This window comes from Porites lutea, chromosome 4 (genome assembly GCF_958299795.1).
Source record: "Porites lutea chromosome 4, jaPorLute2.1, whole genome shotgun sequence".
Taxonomy (NCBI): domain Eukaryota; kingdom Metazoa; phylum Cnidaria; class Anthozoa; order Scleractinia; family Poritidae; genus Porites; species Porites lutea.
Window position 1 is genome coordinate 5,078,094 of NC_133204.1, and position 18,840 is coordinate 5,096,933.

The 18,840-nt window shown below is 39.7% G+C and overlaps 4 protein-coding genes across 4 annotated transcripts; 2 read left to right on the forward strand and 2 right to left on the reverse strand.

The window, feature by feature from the left end:
- Positions 1–672: 672 nt before the first annotated feature.
- LOC140933993 (uncharacterized) lies at positions 673–5,866 on the reverse strand. Its single transcript, XM_073383681.1, has 6 exons — positions 5,677–5,866; positions 4,403–4,495; positions 3,314–3,402; positions 2,509–2,579; positions 1,844–1,913; positions 673–874 (listed from the first exon to the last, which is right to left on the reverse strand). Exons 1-6 carry the CDS (start codon positions 5,776–5,778, stop codon positions 802–804), a joined length of 498 nt encoding a protein of 165 aa, XP_073239782.1. The 5' UTR covers positions 5,779–5,866; the 3' UTR covers positions 673–801.
- A 99-nt stretch (positions 5,867–5,965) lies between these two features.
- LOC140934964 (nmrA-like family domain-containing protein 1) lies at positions 5,966–8,342 on the forward strand. The gene is made up of 2 exons (XM_073384518.1): positions 5,966–6,032; positions 7,407–8,342. The coding sequence occupies exon 2, from the start codon at positions 7,424–7,426 to the stop codon at positions 8,324–8,326; it is 903 nt and encodes a 300-aa protein (XP_073240619.1). The 5' UTR covers positions 5,966–6,032; positions 7,407–7,423; the 3' UTR covers positions 8,327–8,342.
- A 2,316-nt stretch (positions 8,343–10,658) lies between these two features.
- Positions 10,659–11,773, forward strand: LOC140934943 (nmrA-like family domain-containing protein 1). The gene has a single exon (XM_073384500.1). It carries the CDS (start codon positions 10,855–10,857, stop codon positions 11,743–11,745), a length of 891 nt encoding a protein of 296 aa, XP_073240601.1. The 5' UTR covers positions 10,659–10,854; the 3' UTR covers positions 11,746–11,773.
- Positions 11,774–12,309: 536 nt separating this feature from the next.
- Positions 12,310–18,606, reverse strand: LOC140934061 (uncharacterized). Its single transcript, XM_073383744.1, has 7 exons — positions 18,534–18,606; positions 18,117–18,213; positions 17,537–17,630; positions 16,574–16,612; positions 14,687–14,789; positions 13,638–13,753; positions 12,310–13,016 (listed from the first exon to the last, which is right to left on the reverse strand). The coding sequence occupies exons 1-7, from the start codon at positions 18,604–18,606 to the stop codon at positions 12,975–12,977; spliced, it is 564 nt and encodes a 187-aa protein (XP_073239845.1). The 3' UTR covers positions 12,310–12,974.
- Between the last annotated feature and the right edge of the window lie 234 nt (positions 18,607–18,840).

The window sequence follows — 18,840 nt, forward strand, 5'->3', positions numbered from 1 at the left end:
GTGGTTGTTGCAGAATACATACTACAATGTGTGTTGTAGGTTTATCATAAGCATATGGTATGCAACGGTGTAAATTGGGCCTGAGAGAATTTAAGCCTATTCCAGGCTCCAAGATATTGGAAAAGTGCACCGAAAAAAGATGCATGAAAACCATGGGGAAGCTGGGGAGAGACGGGAAAGTGGAGCCTGTCATCAATGTTTTCAATACCTCATTCTGATATACCAGCTCCTGGTATACCCTATGTTGGTCAATTTTAACAGTTTAGGTCAACCACATCAATTGCTTGGCTTCACACGTGCAGAGACAAAGCAAAAACATAGTGAGGGTGTGTACAGCCTCCTTTACAGCCCATTTAGACCTTTTAACATATGTCATTTTGACACGAGAAACAGTTTTTCAGGAAGTGGGCAGACTGAGGTATTTCTAAAGATACTTACAGGCTCTCAGCTCCTCTTCTCTCTTTCCGCTGTTTAACGCGTGCCTGCTTTTTTTGTTTGTCTGCACTGACCGAGAGCCTGACACAGGTTAAGAGAACTTAAGTCCATACTGTTTTTGAAATGCTATTAGTGAAAATTAATTAAAAACCAATTTAACTTCCCTGGTTAACTGGACTTGTGAGCTACTGTTAGAAATCTTACCAAAATGATGCAAAAGAAAAGAGCATCAAAGGGTTGTCTCTCAAGGCAGAATGCAGAGATATCATGAAGAGTGACACTTCTTTTGATGTAGTAAAGGAAAGGTCTTTGTTATTTCTTGTTCTAGTATATTATACATATAATAAATATATGGGTATAGATCTGTTAATTAAAATATTCATCCTCTTCTTCATTAAAATCGTCAATCTCTTGCTGCATTATGCTATGGAAGACAGACCTATCAAAGAAAAAATTTCCAATGAAAGAAGAAAGGGGGTATGTTACAAGTTTCAAATCACATGAAAAGTCAAATTATATCCATGACGACATTTCTACATTTACAGATAAAAAGTTGAGAGTCATTTCTCTTAGTTGCTGGTTGTTTTCTAAGCCCCTGATTTCCACCTCATCACAACAAAATTCTCCTCATAAGATAGTAAAAATTAGGAAAAACTGGAAGATGTGTGATATAATTCTGTCTCATACCAAGATGGCCGCCATTGACGGGAAGTCGTGCCATTTCTTGACGATCTCACAGAAAAATAGGGGACCATAAACAGTCTATCAACAACCCGTTAGGCTAAAATTTGCCAGTTAGGTCCCCTCTATACAAGAACCTGTTTAGCCTAAAATTTGAAACAGCTGGTTCTTATTTTCGAAAATCCTCTTTGGAGACATAGGTGCCTTATCACTCCAACTGCAATGTATATGTTGTAGTTAATTTTTATTTCAGTTAATTTTTATTTTTCCATCGTTTCTGGGTATGAATGCTAATGAATTTAAGACAAAGGAAAACCAAAAATTAACTGAAATAAAAAATTAACTGCAACATATACATGTGCCAATATTATAAAAAATTGATATTGATGCAGTTATACAATTTTATATACAGAATAAGCTGAATACTGCTAAATACTCTTAGCTACGATGTATTTATTTCTTCAGAAAAAAAAGAACCTAAATAGCCAAAATTTGTGCTAATTATTACCATTTATCTAAGAACATGCATGTTTAGGTTAACTTGGAAAAATGCAGGTTCTTAGTCACGGGTTTTTACTGTAGTCAGACTGTTTGGGATTTTTGCCATTTTATAATTTTTTTTTCTTTGTGGGAATTATAAATATAGTGTCCTTTCTGGAGTGAGATCGTCCTTTTAAAAGTTTAACAAACATGGCGCAGACAAAAGAAAATTAAAAATAGTACTTACCTGGAGTTGTCTTGATCCATATTACTGTTTTGCTGGTTAAGATGTGACATTGCATTCAATAGCTGTTGACCTAAAAGTTGAAAAGTTTACAAACTATAATTTCACCCTGTCAGACATAGTTGTCTTTCAAGCAAAGTATTTTCACACAACAAGTTAGTAGCTGAGGTAAAAAATGTTTGGCTTCATACAAGTAACTGTGTTGTGTGCAAAAAGTGGAAGCTCACTTAATGGTCACTCGTTTACTGCGCTTTTCAAAAACAAGCGAATTCTTAAGTTCAAAAGCCAACTGACTTTTGGTATTATTAGAAGAGGGATCAGTTTCCTCCTCTGATAATACCAGCAACACTTTGGATCAAAACCCACCAACCATAAGCGAGGTTTGTGTCGTACACCAATCACTAACAACCATGCATGGTGGTACAAATAGTCTGACTCAGTAAATTGACACTATAGGCTGATGAAGACATGCAGTGTGAGGTCGAAACGTTGCGATCAATATCAAAGTGAGAAAAATTATCATGAGACAAACGATGAACTAAACCCTATTATACTAACTTTATCAGAGCAACAGTCATTTCACTTGACTTCCATTTGTTTTTGGGTTACATGAAATTTGGAATTTGTAATGCTTCTGATCTCTTAGAAACTGAAGGGTCAAGACTTACTGTAATCAACTGTGTCATCTTCGTCATCATCTTCAAACTCTTCTTCCTCCCCTTCAGCAATGTGCCTGTTCCTAAAATTGATTGTTAAATGTGAAACAAATTATTGCATGCTTCCACTTTACTGCAAGTCTATTCTGTTATTATAAATACATTACAGCCAAATTTGTTGTATTGTGCTGCGTGTTTTGCAGACATTGAAGGAATTTTGGGTTTTTCTGTTCCATCAATCATCTTAGCCCGCGACCTCTTACGAAAGATGTTTTCTTGAACAAGTTCAAAAGGTCATGGTTTGTGATTTGCGATTTTTATCCGTTTTGTTTGTTTCTGTGTTTCAAGGTTTGTTGCTTGTGATCGTCCTGGTTCAGGTAATAATAGACTAGTTTGGTTCAAACATTTTTCTGATCTTTTTTACAAATGTGCATAATGCAATTTCTGGCTCCTTCCCTTGACAAAAATTCCACTTACCATGGCAATTTCCTTTGCTATTCTTGAGCAGTGTAGAGTCATTTAATTTGCAGTTTTGTTTTAGCAGACAAAGCTGGGCGAACATGTTGCATTGTGATTTGCATTAACCCCACCTCAAATGATTGCAAAATGCGCAGTGCCCAATGTGCAGTGCAATACAACGAATTAAACAATAATTTTTCTATGTGCTAGCCCTTTGATTTGCTTTTCGAAAGTCTGAAAAACAAAACTTCTAATACAGGGGAGATTTTCAGTTTAAGAGGAGAGCATAAAAAAGCAAGAGTCAGATTATCTCTTGCCTAAAAACTTCAGAAAATATATTTCTATTACATTTACTCACATATCCAGATTGTCAAGTGCTTGAAGAGGTATGTGGTTGACTTCCGTTTCTGTTTCAAACTCATTGACCCTCTGGGTGGAAGCTGAAGCCTTAAACAAATGAAAATCAAAAGGGCAAAATGTAAGTACAAACAATTCAAGCATTATACAGGGGTCGTGATCACATCAGTTTATAGAGCAAAGTTTCTTGTCTTGGGCAGAGAACTTGACAGCAAAATTTGGCACTCCAGACCTGTCCAACCCTTAATTTGCTATTATTAAAAATGTCACACATTTCAATCTCCTCATTGTTTTTACTTGTTCTCAAAGTGTTTGCTTAGAAGTGGCAGGTGAATAAGTTCAAACATCAAACAAAATTCCTCTTATCAGTTCAAGTCTTGGTATAGGATGGGATAGGAGTGAAAAGATCGATCAGCTAAGTTTCCCTGCTTCCCCTTCCTAACTCTGCAAACACACTTCCTTTGATCACTTCTTTCCCAACTCCTTTTTCAAACATGCTGAACACATTAACACCCATCCTCACCCCCCTGTAAAAAAATGCATTTGTAGCTCTTCATGACAACTGGAAAGGCAACTTTGGCACCTTCAGAGAATCTGGCTTAAAAATGTCCGGGTGGCACTCAACTGTTGCGTGTGTTCGGTTAAGCTTCAAAGTCTATTCATCTAAATTTTGGTCTAACATGGGGCAGGGGGTTAGGTTGTAACTTGTTGTTTTAAGTGCCGATGTAATAATTACAAATTTATACTACTAATGGTAGTTTTAGATACATTTATAGCCATTTCAAAAGACTTAAATTTGAAATTTTCCCAGGGGAGCATGCCACCGGACCCCCCCTACTTTGCTCACGCTTACATGTTCAGGTACAAAACACGTAAGAGTCAGAGACTGTGAGACATTTTTGTCCTCCAAAATTTGAACTAAATAATAAACTTTGAAAGCCATACTTTAGCATCAGGAACAAAAGCCAGCAAAGTGCTTGACATTGCAAAAAAAAATTTGGGGAGGTTTGCTTCTTTTTGGCTAGATAGAGCGCAAAAAAAGGGTTAAAGGAACAGATACCAAAAAGTCAAAAATTTCACATAAACCTACAAGTTGAGGCTTTTTGGCAAACAGCTCTAGAGTTGTATGATGAGATGGTTCATTGTCTGGTTTCAGCAACTTCATAAGAGCCATCTCCTCAACCTAGTAAAAAGATTAAAACAGACGGAGATGATATACAAGAGATGACATCAGCAAATGCTGCAACCTATAAAAGGTAAACAAAAAGGTTACTTCAAAGAAAAATGAGGTTTTAGAAAACTATTATATGAATCTTGAGGACTCTGTCATTTTTCAAAGAAAAAAGCACAAAATTAGAACGAGTGTACAGTAAGTCTTGCCCAGTGGCGGATACAGGGGAGGTCTGCAATCCCCATTTTTAGACCAAACTGAGGCCCGAAGGGCCAAAAGAAAACTTTTGAAATCTCCCCCCCCCCACTCCCCCCTCTGATCTCAGGGTCTGAATGACCAGGCCCCCCCTTATCTGAAGGTCTAGATCCACCACTGTTGACCTGGTTCTTTCTGAGTACACAAATAAAACACAAACAGTAGTGAAATACTTAGCAAAATTTACAGATGTTTAACTGAAACAAACTCCAGTTATTTAATGCATTTTCACTGCAATGGACTTACCAAGAGCAGCACTACTGGTGGGGCCGGAGGTATATATTTGCCCACCAAATTTAGACAGCACAAAATGGTAGCCTGATGTGCATAGTGTAGCATTTATTTCCCTAATGTAACACTGAACTACACATATTAGAGTTGATTGAAGCCACGTTTGACTGATTTAATGGCTAAGTCAAATTGGAAGTTTTTACTATTTCTTTGTCCACAACAAGGACTGTATTTTGTTTGTATTATTTTCATGTTCAATATGGAATTCTGGCATTTGCCAAATTTAAGCATCCAGATTGTTCACACCCAGACCCCCCTAAAAAAAATGCATTCAGCACTGCTTAGGGTGCTTCCATGTCCATGCTTTTTTGTTGTTGTTGTTGTTGATTGTAGTGGCATTCAACACAATCCTCAACCAATCAGGACACACAAATCTCTAAAACCACCTGAGTAATTATAGTGATATACACTATTTACCTGCTTAAAAAGGAGACTTTGAATGTCTCAAAAGTTTACTAAACAAAACCTTAGAATAAAATGGATAACAACATTTTATTTAATACACTAACACATCTTTAATTTTTTTAATACTCTTACGAGATCTGTTACTATCTGTTAACTCAACTTTTCCGGGAATTACCAAAAATAATAAGCTTAATAATCTACTGTACCCACAAAGATCGAGTGTACTGTGAATACATCTGTACCTTCAGTTTGTTGAGCTGTTCAGTTAATTTAGCTTTCTCTTCTTTTAAAAATGCCTCTTCCTTCAGTAGAATCTCATTCTGCAACTTTTCTGTAGTTGCCATACTTGCTATCTACACGTACGTCGCATTATGATATCAGCTATAGCTCTTGTCTTTCCATGTCAGGAGAACCTACATGTCATTGCCACAAGAAAAGACCAAAAATAACCAGGCTGAACCAATTTTGCCCAGCAGCGGGAGATTGGCACTAGTGACGAGATGCACTCGTAAAGATACTCGAGCGACTACTCGAGCGACTTTCACTGGAGCGAAAACAAATTTGCTATGGGCTCTGATTACACGTACTATAACTAAAGGTAAATAAGTCGTATTTCTGCTCATCTGAAAAATGCGAGCTGCAAATCTAACTCCCCCTTCCTAATTAAGCCCGGGGGAGCGGGGTACTCCCTCTAATGGCTTGACGGGGAGGCTCCGCCCTAAAGGGGTACCAGGCTTCAGACATATGAAAGGGTAGGGAAATCTGTCATTTCGGTTGGTAAAAAGGCCCAAAAGGAATAACAGATGTAATTTATGGCTGTAAAAAAGTCGAGAAAACGTTTTGGTTTAGTGATTAATATTCATATTTTAAAGAAAGTGCATTCACAGCAGTTAAAGGGGATGCAAATTTCTAAACTACAATCATGGACAAAAGTCTTGGGACACTTTTGCGTTTCTGGGGCGTTTTCCAATTCACACAGGTCCAACCCCTCCCCTCACCCCACAAACAATGTTGGACGCGTGTATCTAGAATTTTTTCAGAGTTTCAACTTTGTATAGGGAGGGGGGATGGAGAACTGCAAGAAAATTTCGAAAATGATGCACTGTTTTAAGAGGGAACCGAGAAATGACAGAAAATTAGGAATATTGCAGCACTGTCCCAAGGACTTTTGTCCAGGATTGTAGGTATGTGAAAGGGGTACCATTTGTCAGTAGGAGGTATATGAAAGGGGTACCTTTTTGTCAAAAGTGGTGTACAAAAGGGTAAGGGGTTGGACCTCAGGGCAGCGCCAGTCTACATATAAAACTTTGTTGAGTAAATACTGTGTCCTTAGGGTGCATAATGTCTCTGCCTTTAAGTACGTCACCAAACACTAGAACGCACTATATGCACATTAATTTATAGCTGGAACCAAAGATTTTGTTATAATAGGTTCGAAGTTTAACTTAACTTAAGGGTTAAAAGATTTCATGACTTTTATTATTTTAGTGATAAAAGCAGTATGAAAATCACTAACAATTTAAGGGAAATTTAAATTCCCATTTTTTATATCAAATCTTATTTATAAATATGATGACACTATTAATAGTAGTTAGCAACTTCAATTTCAATTTTTTTATTTATATAATTTTTAATTATTTTACTTTGATCTTAATATTATTTTTAGCTGCAAGAGATCTGTAAGCTATCTGTATCGCCAGGTATATGTGTATTGCACGTATTGTCAATGTCCCAAGTTTCGCCTGTCTGGCTTGTGTACGTGTATACTTCTTAATGCAGCTCAATCTTGGGTAGTAAATCGTTTTCTTTGTTTATATGACCAATTCATATTAATCCACACCTGATTAATAATTATATAAGGTGAGTCAGCACAGTTAGCCCTAAAGGGTTGGCTTTGCTCATGAGTTATCTCATCATCAGAAAATTTTTGACAAAGTGAACTGGCATGAGCTGATTTTTTGTCTTTTGCTAGTATCCCATCTGACAACCATGTCAAAACCTACAGTATTTGTTCTTGGCTGCAGTGGATCAATTGGTTCAGCCGCAGTAAGAGCTTTGTCCACAAAATACTCAGGCAAGCTAAACATCCTTGCAGGAACAAGAGACGTTGCATCTGGGAAAGTGGCATCCCCCAGATCTCTGCCAGGAGTCACAATTTTGCAAGCTGATATGAATAACAAGGAAGCATTGCGTGACCCGTTGACTGGTGTGACATCATTGTTCATTGTGACACCAAGCAATGGGTTCAGACTTGCTATTGGGGCAGCAGAAGTTGCAAAAGCATCACGTGTCGAGCACATTTTATCAGTCAGTGGGCTCACAGTTGAACTACCCAACACCATGTATGGTAAACTCTTTGGTAAGTTGGAATCAAGCATAAAACTCCTTCAGATCCCATACACTCTTATCCGCCTTCCCTCATTTGTCGACAACTACTGGGCTTACAAACATCCCATTCAGCAGAATTCATCTTTTAGCACTCCAGCTGATCCAACCAAGCCATTGGCAGCTGTTGTGGTAGAAGATGCTGGGAAGGCTGCAGCCGCTATCATGGTTGAGCCTGAGAAGCATTATGGGAAGACTTACAAGCTGATAAGCAATCGTCATACTCTAAATGAGCTGGCAGTCCCCTTTAGCCACGCTCTAGGTAAGGATGTCAAGCATGAACGAATTTCTTATGAGACTTTCAGGTGCCAACTCGTTGATGTAGCTGGTTTTAGTGAGGAAAATGCCGATGCAGTCCTAGAAACATACAGGCTAATTGATGAAGAAAGCCCAGTAGTAAACCAGCCAGAATACACCCCAGAATCATCCCACTTCACCCAAATCACAGGAGAAAAGCCCACTAGTTTGCAGGAGTGGGTAAATCAAGTGGCTCCTTCCTTCAAGTGACTGACTGTGGGCCCTCTATAGTATAAGGGCAGGAGCAGTGAATGAAGAGAAAGGTTTATAGGAGAGAAACACTTCATTTACTCACTTTCTGAAACAGCTGCTAAAGGGTTTATTCTAGAGTGTGGCACTGCGGGATTTCTGTGACTTGAAAAACATTGCTGGCTGTACAAAATGTTTGTAAGTGCAGAAAATGGGGCACAGAAATGAACTGGAATAAATGGAGTAAATATCTTCAGCTCTATAAGGTACTTTTAATGAAAGATCAAAATGAACATAAACCACATCTTATTTCAATGAGCAGTAAATAAGAACCTTAACATTTTGGCTGTAAATATCTTAAAACCTAGGTCATATTAATAAGAAAACCTGTAATCAGCTAGGTTATCTGTTTAATTTTATTTTTTGAGGGGGGAGGGGGAAAGAAGAAATACCACTCGCCTGATCACAGGTTACAGCAAAGGTCAAAGTCAGTGCAATGACAATTTAAAAAATTGAAAAAAGAGAAGCATGAACTAGAAAGTAATTTCAAACTAAATTGTACAAAAATGTTTAAGAACCAGTCCCTCTTTCTTGAGAAGGGGCCAACTACACCTTCAGAAGTCAGTTCAATTCCTAGATTAAACCCTGACTGTTTGGTAGACTGCTTTCAGTGAAACCATAGTTAGTAACTACTTACTATGGTGAAACAGCTGACACTATCAAAATGATTTCTTGGGCATATAATTTGTATAAAGAAGGGGAAAATAACATTTACCAAGAATGAGAAAGTAAGGACAAACAAGAAAGAAGTAAAAAGTGCCAAGACAGATCATTTTTACTAAAGGTTAATAATTTTTCATCTTTTTACACTCCTCTGATCTTGTGCTCCGAGCTCCCCGGAAGGGGGGGGGGTGGAAGGGTACTTTAGGAATTTTTGGGTAGGGGTGTGCCGCTGGGACTCTGGAACCCTTAGCCAATACCAGAGCTAGTTCAGCTGAATTTTGCTACCCTATACAAGACTAAACTCCCTAAATATCCCCCTATCCTAGAGTAGCTTTTAGGCTGAGTTGCATAAATATGAATTTGCCGATTTGATTTTTTTTATATTTTTGAGTGGCAATTTCGGGTTTCCCCAGTCTAGACGAAAATCTTCAACCAATTGATCAGTTTCCTGGAAAATGATACCCTATTCTAGACTTGGACTCTCTGATGTATACACCCAATCCCAGAGTGAACAGCTTGAAAACCATACCCTTCACAGCAACACATACCTACATAGCCCAAAATATAAAATATAAAAATAAATATGTATGTATGTAGCCCATATATGGCAGTAACCCACCCCCAGCCAAGCTCATCTTGTGCTTGGCTTGAAATACCCAGTTCACCTCACTTGGCTCAGTAAGCCCATGTTGTGCAGGCTAAGGTATGTGTGAGTTAAAATCCACTCATTTTGTGAAAATGGCCATCAATATTTGTTTTGTTCAAATGCTTCATAAAATAAATAGATGTCTGAAATATACACATTTGTCACCATCTTTTTTTAACTAAATGCCTTTGGCTACAGTAGTATGTAAACTAAAGGTGTAAGCAGGGAGGTTCCAATTTTTATCCGCACCCCTCCCCCTAAGGATGACGGGTTTTCAAATGGGGTTAGATTTTTTTTCTTTAAAGAAGCCGACAAAATTTTTAACCCATTAGACAAATTTTTCAAAGTTGCCGACAAAGAGCGAACTGTTCGGATTTCATTTTTCAAAGGGCGCCGACAAAAATTTGAGGGCTCGGATTCCAGTCATCCTTGGAGGACGAGGTGGGGGGGGGGGGGGGGAGGGGATACGGATAAAAAATGGAACTTCTCGCATCTACCTAAGCTTAGCCGCAAAACGTTGGTTACATTATTCAGCTAAGTAGTGACAAAGTGAGCATGAAAGAGATGCAAACATGGTTATTTCAAGAACTATTTCCTCCTCGTCAAAATCACAACGAACAAATTAAACTGACCTCACTATCCAAAGCGAGTATTAACAGGTATAAAACGTTGCAACTCTTCATGACTCGTTGACAGAAATTTTAAAACGTTTCTTGAATCTTTCAACGGTGTTACAATCAACCATCATTCAATATTATCAGCTTGAAGATTTCGTTCATCTCTTTCCCGAACGCTTGAATGTCAAAAAAATAAAATGATATTTTCAGAGCCTCCTCATCTCAACCAGCTTACAGCAAAAAAGACCAGGCGCGACGAGCAGGGATTGGAACTAGTGATTGAGGACACTAAAGTGTGGCTTACTTGAAGAGTCTCGCACGAAATCCTGGTGGGGCACAGGTCGAAAAGGTGTGTTCATTGCTAAAGGTAAGTTACGGTGTACTTGTGTTGATCTTTTGAGGGCAGTTGAGAATAAGTTAAATCAAGCTCCGCCTGTGTATATGTATTTTGTAATGCACCTCGGCGTGGGATGAATCATTTTTCCGTTTCTGAGATCAGAAGGTTTGCCTGCACTACATTCATTAATTTCGTCTTTTGCTAATATTCCTTCTGACAGTTTAATATGTCCAAGCGTACGGTATTTGTTCTCGGCTGCAGTGGTTCAATCGGTTCCGCCACAGTCAGAGCTCTGTCCAGAAAATACTCGGACACGTTTAACATCCTCGCAGGAACAAGGGACATTGCATCTGAGAAAGTGGCATCCCTCAGATCTCTGCCAGGGGTAACAATTTTGCACGCTGATATGAATAACAAAGAAGCATTGCGTGACCTGTTGACTGGCGTGACATCATTGTTCATCGTTACACCAACCAATGGGTTTAGACTTGCTATCGGCGCAGCGGAAGTAGCTAAAGCGTCAGGCGTTAAGCACATTCTGACAGTTAGCGTACTCACGGTTGAGCTCACCGACACCATCTATGGCAAACAGTACGGCGAGTTAGAGTCCCGTGTTAAACTCCTTCAGATCCCATACACTTTTATCCGCCTTCCTCCATTCGTCGACAACTACTGGGCTTACAAACGTCCCATTCAGCAGAATTCCTCTTTTAGCACTCCAGGTGATCCAACCAAGCCATTCTCAGCTGTCGTGGTGGAGGACGCTGGGAAGGCTGCAGCCGCTATCATGGCTGAACCCGAGAAGCATTATGGGAAGACTTACAAGCTGATAAGCAATCGTCACACTCTAAACGAGCTGGCAGCCGCTTTTAGCCAGGCTCTAGGTAGGAATGTCAAGTATGAACGAATTTCTTACAATGATTGTAGGCGCCGTCTCGTTGAAGTGGTTGGTTTTAGCGAGGAGGACGCAGATGGGATCTTAGAAATATACAGGCTTACTGATGAGGAGTGCCCAATGGTAGACGACCCAGAAATGTCCCACTTCAACCAAATCACGGGAGAAAAGCCCACCAGTTTGAAGGAGTGGGTGAATGAGGTGGCTCCTGCATTTAAGTGACTGACTGTAGGCCTTTCATAGCTAAGGTGGATAAGGGAAACTACCCACCTACCCCTCCCCTAAGTCAATACTAACACGTACTTCTCACTTAGGGCAAAATGTTGGGTTAGGGGAGGGGGAGGTGGGCAGTTTCCCACAAACCTAAATTGATCCTCTAAGATAAAGGACTAAAGGGGAATGTTCGCTTCACACAAGCCTGAGAAAAAAGCCAACATTTCGCGACGCCACCACTGGTTTCCCCGCGAAACGACGTCTGAAAAACGACTATAGAAATTCCATACTGATGACGCGTCAATACCTAGAACTGGGTAGTGTTTCTGATTGGTTGAAGCAAATTCTCAGCCACTCAGAAGCACTACCCAGATCGTAGTATCACGTCATCAGTATGAAATTTCTGTGTTCGTTCCCCGACGTCATTTCGCGGGAAACCAGTGGTAGCGTCGCGAAATGTCGGGTATTTTCTCAGGCTAGCTTTACACCACCTCAATTCTAGACTGAGACAGTATGGGAAGACTTTCATCCGGTCAATCCTGAATTTTTCAGTTTCTTTTTTAACCGCTTAGGTTTTATTCTACTGCGAAGATCATTTGAGAATATGTTCAGTTTCATCTTTCTCTTAGTTAAACAATAATATAACCATTGTACTATATCATAGCTTATTTTCAAGAGTTTTTATTCCTCCTAACAATCTGTATCTAACGTGCCTCAAAACTCGAGATTTCAAAATCGTGGATAAAGATTCAGAACAGAACGGAGGAGAAACAATTTCTGGAGATGTTTTATGACAACGCATCAAGAAAAATATCCATTGCGAGGTATTCGTAATAAGAAAAGCAAACCCCTGATGTAAATTAAACTTATAATTATCATCTTTATATGACATATATATCTTCTTTTTTGTGTAAAATGATTTTTTCTAACAAACTTATAACAGAAACCTGGTTTAGACCAATTTTTCTTTATCTTTAACAAATGATAGAGTTTTCAGTTGTTGCATGTAACTATTGCAGGATTCAGTCCTGTCTGGATGTGAATCTTGTCTCTTGAATATCTTTCCCTTCAACTTGTCTGTCCTGTTTTTGGCTCGTCAAACAGGCCCAAGCCGTTTAGTTGCCGTATCAGGCAGATTCATCGATCTTCAAACCACTTGACGAGTACCAGAGGGGCTAATTAAGCAACGTTGCGTTGTTTTAATATAATCTGCCGACAAGGCAATTCGAGCACTTTGTTCAGTGAGGAAGAACATCTCGGCATGTTGGACAGGTGGCGTGCTGTAAACAAGATAAACACTCCGTGGTTACACTAAAATAACAGCTTCTTAACCGCAAAGATATTTGCCAAAAGCCAGCTAGTGGAATGACATAACGCGGCTGAGAATCATTTAAGGTGAAACCTGTATCAAATTACTTAAGTCCTAGACCCTTCACAGACCCTCACTTTCTCTTATTTCATTCAGCGAATGCGCAAAAAGGACTTTTTTATCCGACAAACGCGTGAACTGGACACTTAGGTCAAGGCCGAGTGCGATGGGGAGGAGCACATTTTCTTCCCTTCCCCCTCATGCGTTGCGCTCAACTAGCCTGAAACCAGGCTCCGCAGCTGGGGAAAAAGGGCAAAAACGGGGTCAAATAGCAAAAACATCGGCGAGCGAGACGAGCCGAGAGGTGGCCTGTGGAGGGGGAAAGGGTGACAGAGGTTCCGCCAGAGGTTCCTCCCCAGACTACCTCTCGGCTCGCTTCGCTCGCCGATTTTTTTCTCCTTCCCCCCCAATGCGGGATCGTTTTTGCGCGTAATTTGGCGCGTTTCTTCCAGTTTGCGTTAAGAAAATAGAGGTCGCTCACAAACTGTCAGCCAAAGTCCCGTAAATTGTTCCCATGCAAAATGCTGATTACCATTTTAAGCCAAGTAGTCACACACTGAGGATGGAAGAGATGCGAGCATGGTAATTCAAAAACTGTTTCGTCCTCCTCGTAATCACAACGACAGATGGTACATGATAGGCAAACGTCTGTAAAAAGAAGGAAGAAAAAACACTTAACAGAAGCACAATCAGGCTTCAAAACCATCTCAAAAATAACAATATGAAAAGAGTAGAAACAAATGTTGAGAACATCATCGCAGTTAAAGACGCAATAACTTTAATACAAAAGTAGGTTGAGTTTGATCGTCCGGGTGAACGTAGTCCTGAATAGGACTGTTGCTGTTGTCAGTGACCCTTCACTCCTCAGATGCTCGATTATGGAAAACATGAAATGTAGTTCTAACTTTCGGGTCTGTTGATAAAACGTATGGCCTAACCATTTAAATAAAACCTCTATAGCCGTTCTTTTGCGTTCTATCCTGCAAACGGAGACGTATTTCCGGTGGAGAGGAGCGACGACCGGAAATACGTCTGCGTTTGCAGGCCATATCCCCTCTTGACAAGATGGAACTTTTTGTTTCGTTTTCCTCCTTTCGTTTAGCCTAGGTTCCGACGCTACTAGGAATGAAGCAGAGCTCGAAAAAAACTTGAATTCCAGTTTGTCCTGCCTGAGGCCACTTCTTGTGCGTCTTAGTTACTGATTTTGTTAGACTTGCCTGCACCCTTGCCCATTGGGCGAGTAAGCTTTTTAACCCTTTAAGCCCCAATATCCACATATAAATTCTCCATACTGATCTTCATACATTTCCTTAAAAGTCAGTTGAGAGAGTCTGTTACAGATCAAATCATTTTCTTCTAAGTGATCATTTTATTAACTTTCATAACCATTTCTATTGTTAAAATATGGATACTGATAGGAGAAAATTGATGTTGGTCACTGTTGGGATCGTTACCCAGCAAGAACATCTACTTGTCCCACACTATCGGACAAGACTTGTTTCGAGCCCTTATGAAGGGGATAAATTCAGGGCAGAAAATGTACTGACACTTTTTGAAGGGTTCCTTTATGATGACACTTACCCACTTGTTCTTTGGAGATGTTCTTTTTTGGAAGGGACTCAATCACCTGCGGAAGGGCTGGTGGAGTGCCTTCATTCGCCATCTCGGGATGAGCTCTTAAAAACTGCGACGAGAAAAATACCTCTTAAAAACTATGTTCAATCGAGATCCTTACTCTAAATTGGGAACCGAGGAGAAAAAAAGAAGCATCCGAGAAAATAAGTGTTATAAATTGTTTATTACATAACTTTCTTTTAGCAAGCAAACACCAAGGGTCGGTTATTTAAAGGTCTAACTTTAATAGACCGCGGTTTAGGAAATCTTTGTACATCTAGATCTCCTCCTCAGTGAGTTATTTTAAAAAGACAAATGCTTTTCTAGTCTACACTATATGCTTTCATGAAACTGTTTACGATAAATCGTACCGTTTACATAAAAGCGTTCGGCAACCTGAAAACGGCTTAGAACGCTGTTTTATTAAACGCTGGCTAAACTCCCTTTAAATAACTGCATTAGAAGAGTTTTCACCTTTAAAAAAGAACAATTACAATACCGATTTTTATTCTTTTGAGAACTCTTGTAATTGTAGCAGCAGAATGCGCCACTTTGGGAACGATAAGGGCACTGGAGCCGAAATGTTTCTGGGATATTTACTGGGGACGCTCCGGGTAGCTTAAGTAAAGACGTTGATGAGCGACGCACGCCAACCGAAAGTGACGCACGCTAACCGGAAATGAGGCATTTTCCCTTTTAACATACCATGACGCAACCAATGAGTATTGCTAAGTGCCTTTAGTCATATAAAGACGATTCCCCCTGAAAATTTAGGCATAACAACTACTCAAGAATGCAAAAAGTCCACTTTCAGTTGACGTGTGTCGCTCAAAAACGTCTTCGCTTAAGCTCCCTAATTTCTCCCCTCTCTCTAGTAATTATCCCAGAAGTCTTTGCAAAAGTTTACACATTGAATTCTGTAAAGCTGATCGTACTACGTGAGAATTAACTTTGCAAGACACCAACACGACACCGAATGAGCATGTTGGATGAAGTGACCCACCGCGGCGGGTGGCCCAGTCTACCAGACCGGGCCGGGGTCAAATTGTGCCCAGTAAACGTTCAAGATGGCTTTACTCGCCTAGCCGGGTTCGGATTCGCGTTACATCAAATTCGCGCCAAATTCAACTAACTGCCTTTGCCGGAGGCTTTGCATCATTTGTTTATCCCACCTGAGCGGGTTACCTCATCTACCTGGGATTCCCCCTCCATGTAAACAGGCCCTTATACACACACAAAAAAAAAGCCGAGGATGCCTTGCCATGGTGTCCGTATTAAGCGGTCTCTCAAAATAACGTACAAATACGCAATTAATATAGAGACCAAAGCAGACAAAGAGTAAGAAAGGTAAGAACAGTGACTGCAGCAAAAAGCCAAGGAAGTGAAACTTGTATATAAAAGAGGCAAAAAAAAAAATCAAATGGCTACAACAAGGGTCAAACAGAGGAAGACACAAACATGTCACGCTATTTTGCAACAGTATTAACCCATAAATCTCTCTCTACAGAGTACAATGTCTACAATTGGCACATTATTGTGACAATGAAAAAAGACACTTCGCAGGTAACCATTGTCCGTAAAGCAGGGTTCCACTTGAACCAATAAACGTCACCTTCGAATAAACGCCGCACCCAATCAGAGGCATGCGGTGTTTTATCGAGGATTATAATAAAGATTCGGTAAAATTTGGAAGCTACACCATCCAGACATTTATGTTTCTATCTCAACAATATGAGACATTGGAACTTTAAACATCTTTCTTTTTTTAATTGCTGTCAATGTTTTCAGAAATGTGATTTTAAAAGATAAACGCCACTTTCAAATAAACGCTTAATCTTTCCTGCATGTACTTACCTCACGAATAAGACCTAAAAAAAGCGGAAGAGGATTGACCTAAAAATAAACAAAAATTTTAATAACCAACAACTAAATCAGCAGATGTTATAAAAAAAACAACAATAATAACACAAAAACTGAACAAAAAATAATTATGTCGTACTAAGTTTTTTTGGTTGTGGAGTGCTTTTGTACCGATAAATACGGATGGGAACCAATTTTTTTTCATCATCAAAAAGACCTTTCAGTTAAAATTAGGAATTTTCAGCCAATTACAGAGCGCAACAATGCAGTACGTTAGGGATCAAATACAGTCAACCCTCTACTTACACACACCTCTCCTAAGCGGACCCTTTACTAAATACCCCCCGAGGGCGCTTATTTATTTCAAGCTCATTTGAGGGAGAGCTTATTTGAGAGGGGGGGCGCTATTTCATTTAGAAACGACAACGGTATTAGTTCTCCATAATAAACTAGAATACAAAGTGGAAAAGCCCACGTACAAGAAGTTTTAGGTCATGCAGCCGAGGATCAGAGTCAAATTGGTATATAAACCATCCTGGATCTTTACAGTCGTAGTTGATTAACACAGTCACTCATTTATTAGTGAAGAATAATGAGGGGAGGGGAGGGGAGCTTAATAGAAAGGGGGGTTTATTAACTTTCTTCCCCTCAAAAGGGGGGGGGGGTGGGCTAATTAGAGGGAGGGGGCTTAATAGAGGATCTACGGTTTAGTCATGGTCCCAGCCACATGTGGACACTGAAACAGGCCATTTGCGAGTTCCAAAACCTCTCACTTTCAAAACGAGGCCAAGTGCAAAACCTTTCTCGTTCTACTTGCATGAGAATAAAAAAAATCATTTTCATATCGAAGGCTTCGCACCTAGCCTCGCTTTGAAACGGAGGCCTAGCGCAACTCGAAAATGTCCTCTTTTTCCGCCAGTCAAGTGAACAACTTATTAAGGTCCCTAATAAACTTACCTCCTGGTTGAAGAGAGGCGAGATTAACAACGAACTCAAGATATCCACATTATCAATGCTCTCAGATTCATCCCTATCATCTTCCTCATAATCACTACAAAACAAAACACAATAACAAACACAATTAACCTTTTCTACAAAAAGATTCGTTCTCTACACGGTATTCAGGGTTCACAAGCTTTTTTATGCGTAAAACTCAAGGATTTTCCACGACCGATTTGTCAAATTTCAAGGGCATTTTCAGAGGAAAAAAGGAGACTTCGAATCATAAAAACACGTACAGATCAGGGACATGTGCAGTGCATTTGCGGCTTAATGTACGTAAGCAAGAGACTAGGAACGAATAAACGAGTAACTGTTTACGAATATTCCGTCTGTATTTGCAATGACTATCTTTCATAGCGTGAAAAATGAGGGGCACTCAAATTTTCCATTTTCTTCAGGAAGCCCAATTTTATTTGTCCCAGCCATAAATTGTCGGCAAACAGGGCTATTCATAATTATCACTGATCCGGCAAAAGTTAATTTCAAAATGATACTAAACAGAGACAGGTAAAAAACAAGATTCTTGATTCCCTACCTTCCATTTTCACTATCTAACTCGCAGTCGTCATCTTCACCATCATCATTATCATCATCATCGTTGCCAAAAAGTCTACAGTTCACACATTCAGAACCTGCAAAGATAATAAGCGAGTTTGATACCCAGGCTTGACCTGCCGTTGGGCAAATACTCTAGGGTAACATGTCGGACTACAGTAGTACTTTTGCTAACAAGCGTAGAGAGCAATTAATAGGGAGCTTTAGCAACGACAGGGCGACGGCAGCAAAAACGACACTATTTAAAAGACTTCGATTTTTTCCCGGCAAACTTTGTCGTGATTACTTCGACTCACGTAGAATCTCAAATGTAGGTGAATTTCCCTGGAATTGAGTTCTTGGGGACCGCACCCAAGTTTAGAGGGAGAAGGAGAAATTTGTTGTCTTGTGTTCTTACGTCCTCCATAAGACTTCGCTTGAGGGAATTTCACGTCGTAGTCGTGCAGTGACGGCAAAGAAATTTGTAACATAAGTGTATAGCACAACAAAGTTGTTGTTTTGCTGATCAAAGCTAATATTTCTTTTACGTTCTTGTTGCCGACGCCGTTGCTAAGCTCCAGAGCTTAAGCAACGGCGACGGCAACGAGATCGGCAAAAAACAATAGGAGAGTGGTTAATGTAATCAATTTACAGGTGAAGAGCCATTGTAGTTAGTGGATACACCACAAATAAAGTCATTTATTATTATTATTTATTATATTATT

Excerpts from the sequence above, each read along its gene's own strand:
- LOC140934061 (XM_073383744.1), bottom strand. The coding sequence starts at position 18,606 with ATGTTACAAATTTCTTTGCCGTCACTGCACGACTACGACGTGAAATTC. Across the intron at positions 17,631-18,116 it reads TTAGATAGTGAAAATGGAAG|TGATTATGAGGAAGATGATA; the intron begins GTAGGGAATCAA and ends TTTGTTTTGTAG. Across the intron at positions 13,754-14,686 it reads CATCTCCAAAGAACAAGTGG|ACGTTTGCCTATCATGTACC; the intron begins GTAAGTGTCATC and ends TTCTTTTTACAG.
- LOC140934964 (XM_073384518.1), top strand. The coding sequence starts at position 7,424 with ATGTCAAAACCTACAGTATTTGTTCTTGGCTGCAGTGGATCAATTGGT.
- LOC140933993 (XM_073383681.1), bottom strand. The coding sequence starts at position 5,778 with ATGGCAACTACAGAAAAGTTGCAGAATGAGATTCTACTGAAGGAAGAG. Across the intron at positions 4,496-5,676 it reads AACAGCTCAACAAACTGAAG|GTTGAGGAGATGGCTCTTAT; the intron begins GTACAGATGTAT and ends TCTTTTTACTAG. Across the intron at positions 875-1,843 it reads ATGGATCAAGACAACTCCAG|GTCTGTCTTCCATAGCATAA; the intron begins GTAAGTACTATT and ends TTTCTTTGATAG.
- LOC140934943 (XM_073384500.1), top strand. The coding sequence starts at position 10,855 with ATGTCCAAGCGTACGGTATTTGTTCTCGGCTGCAGTGGTTCAATCGGT.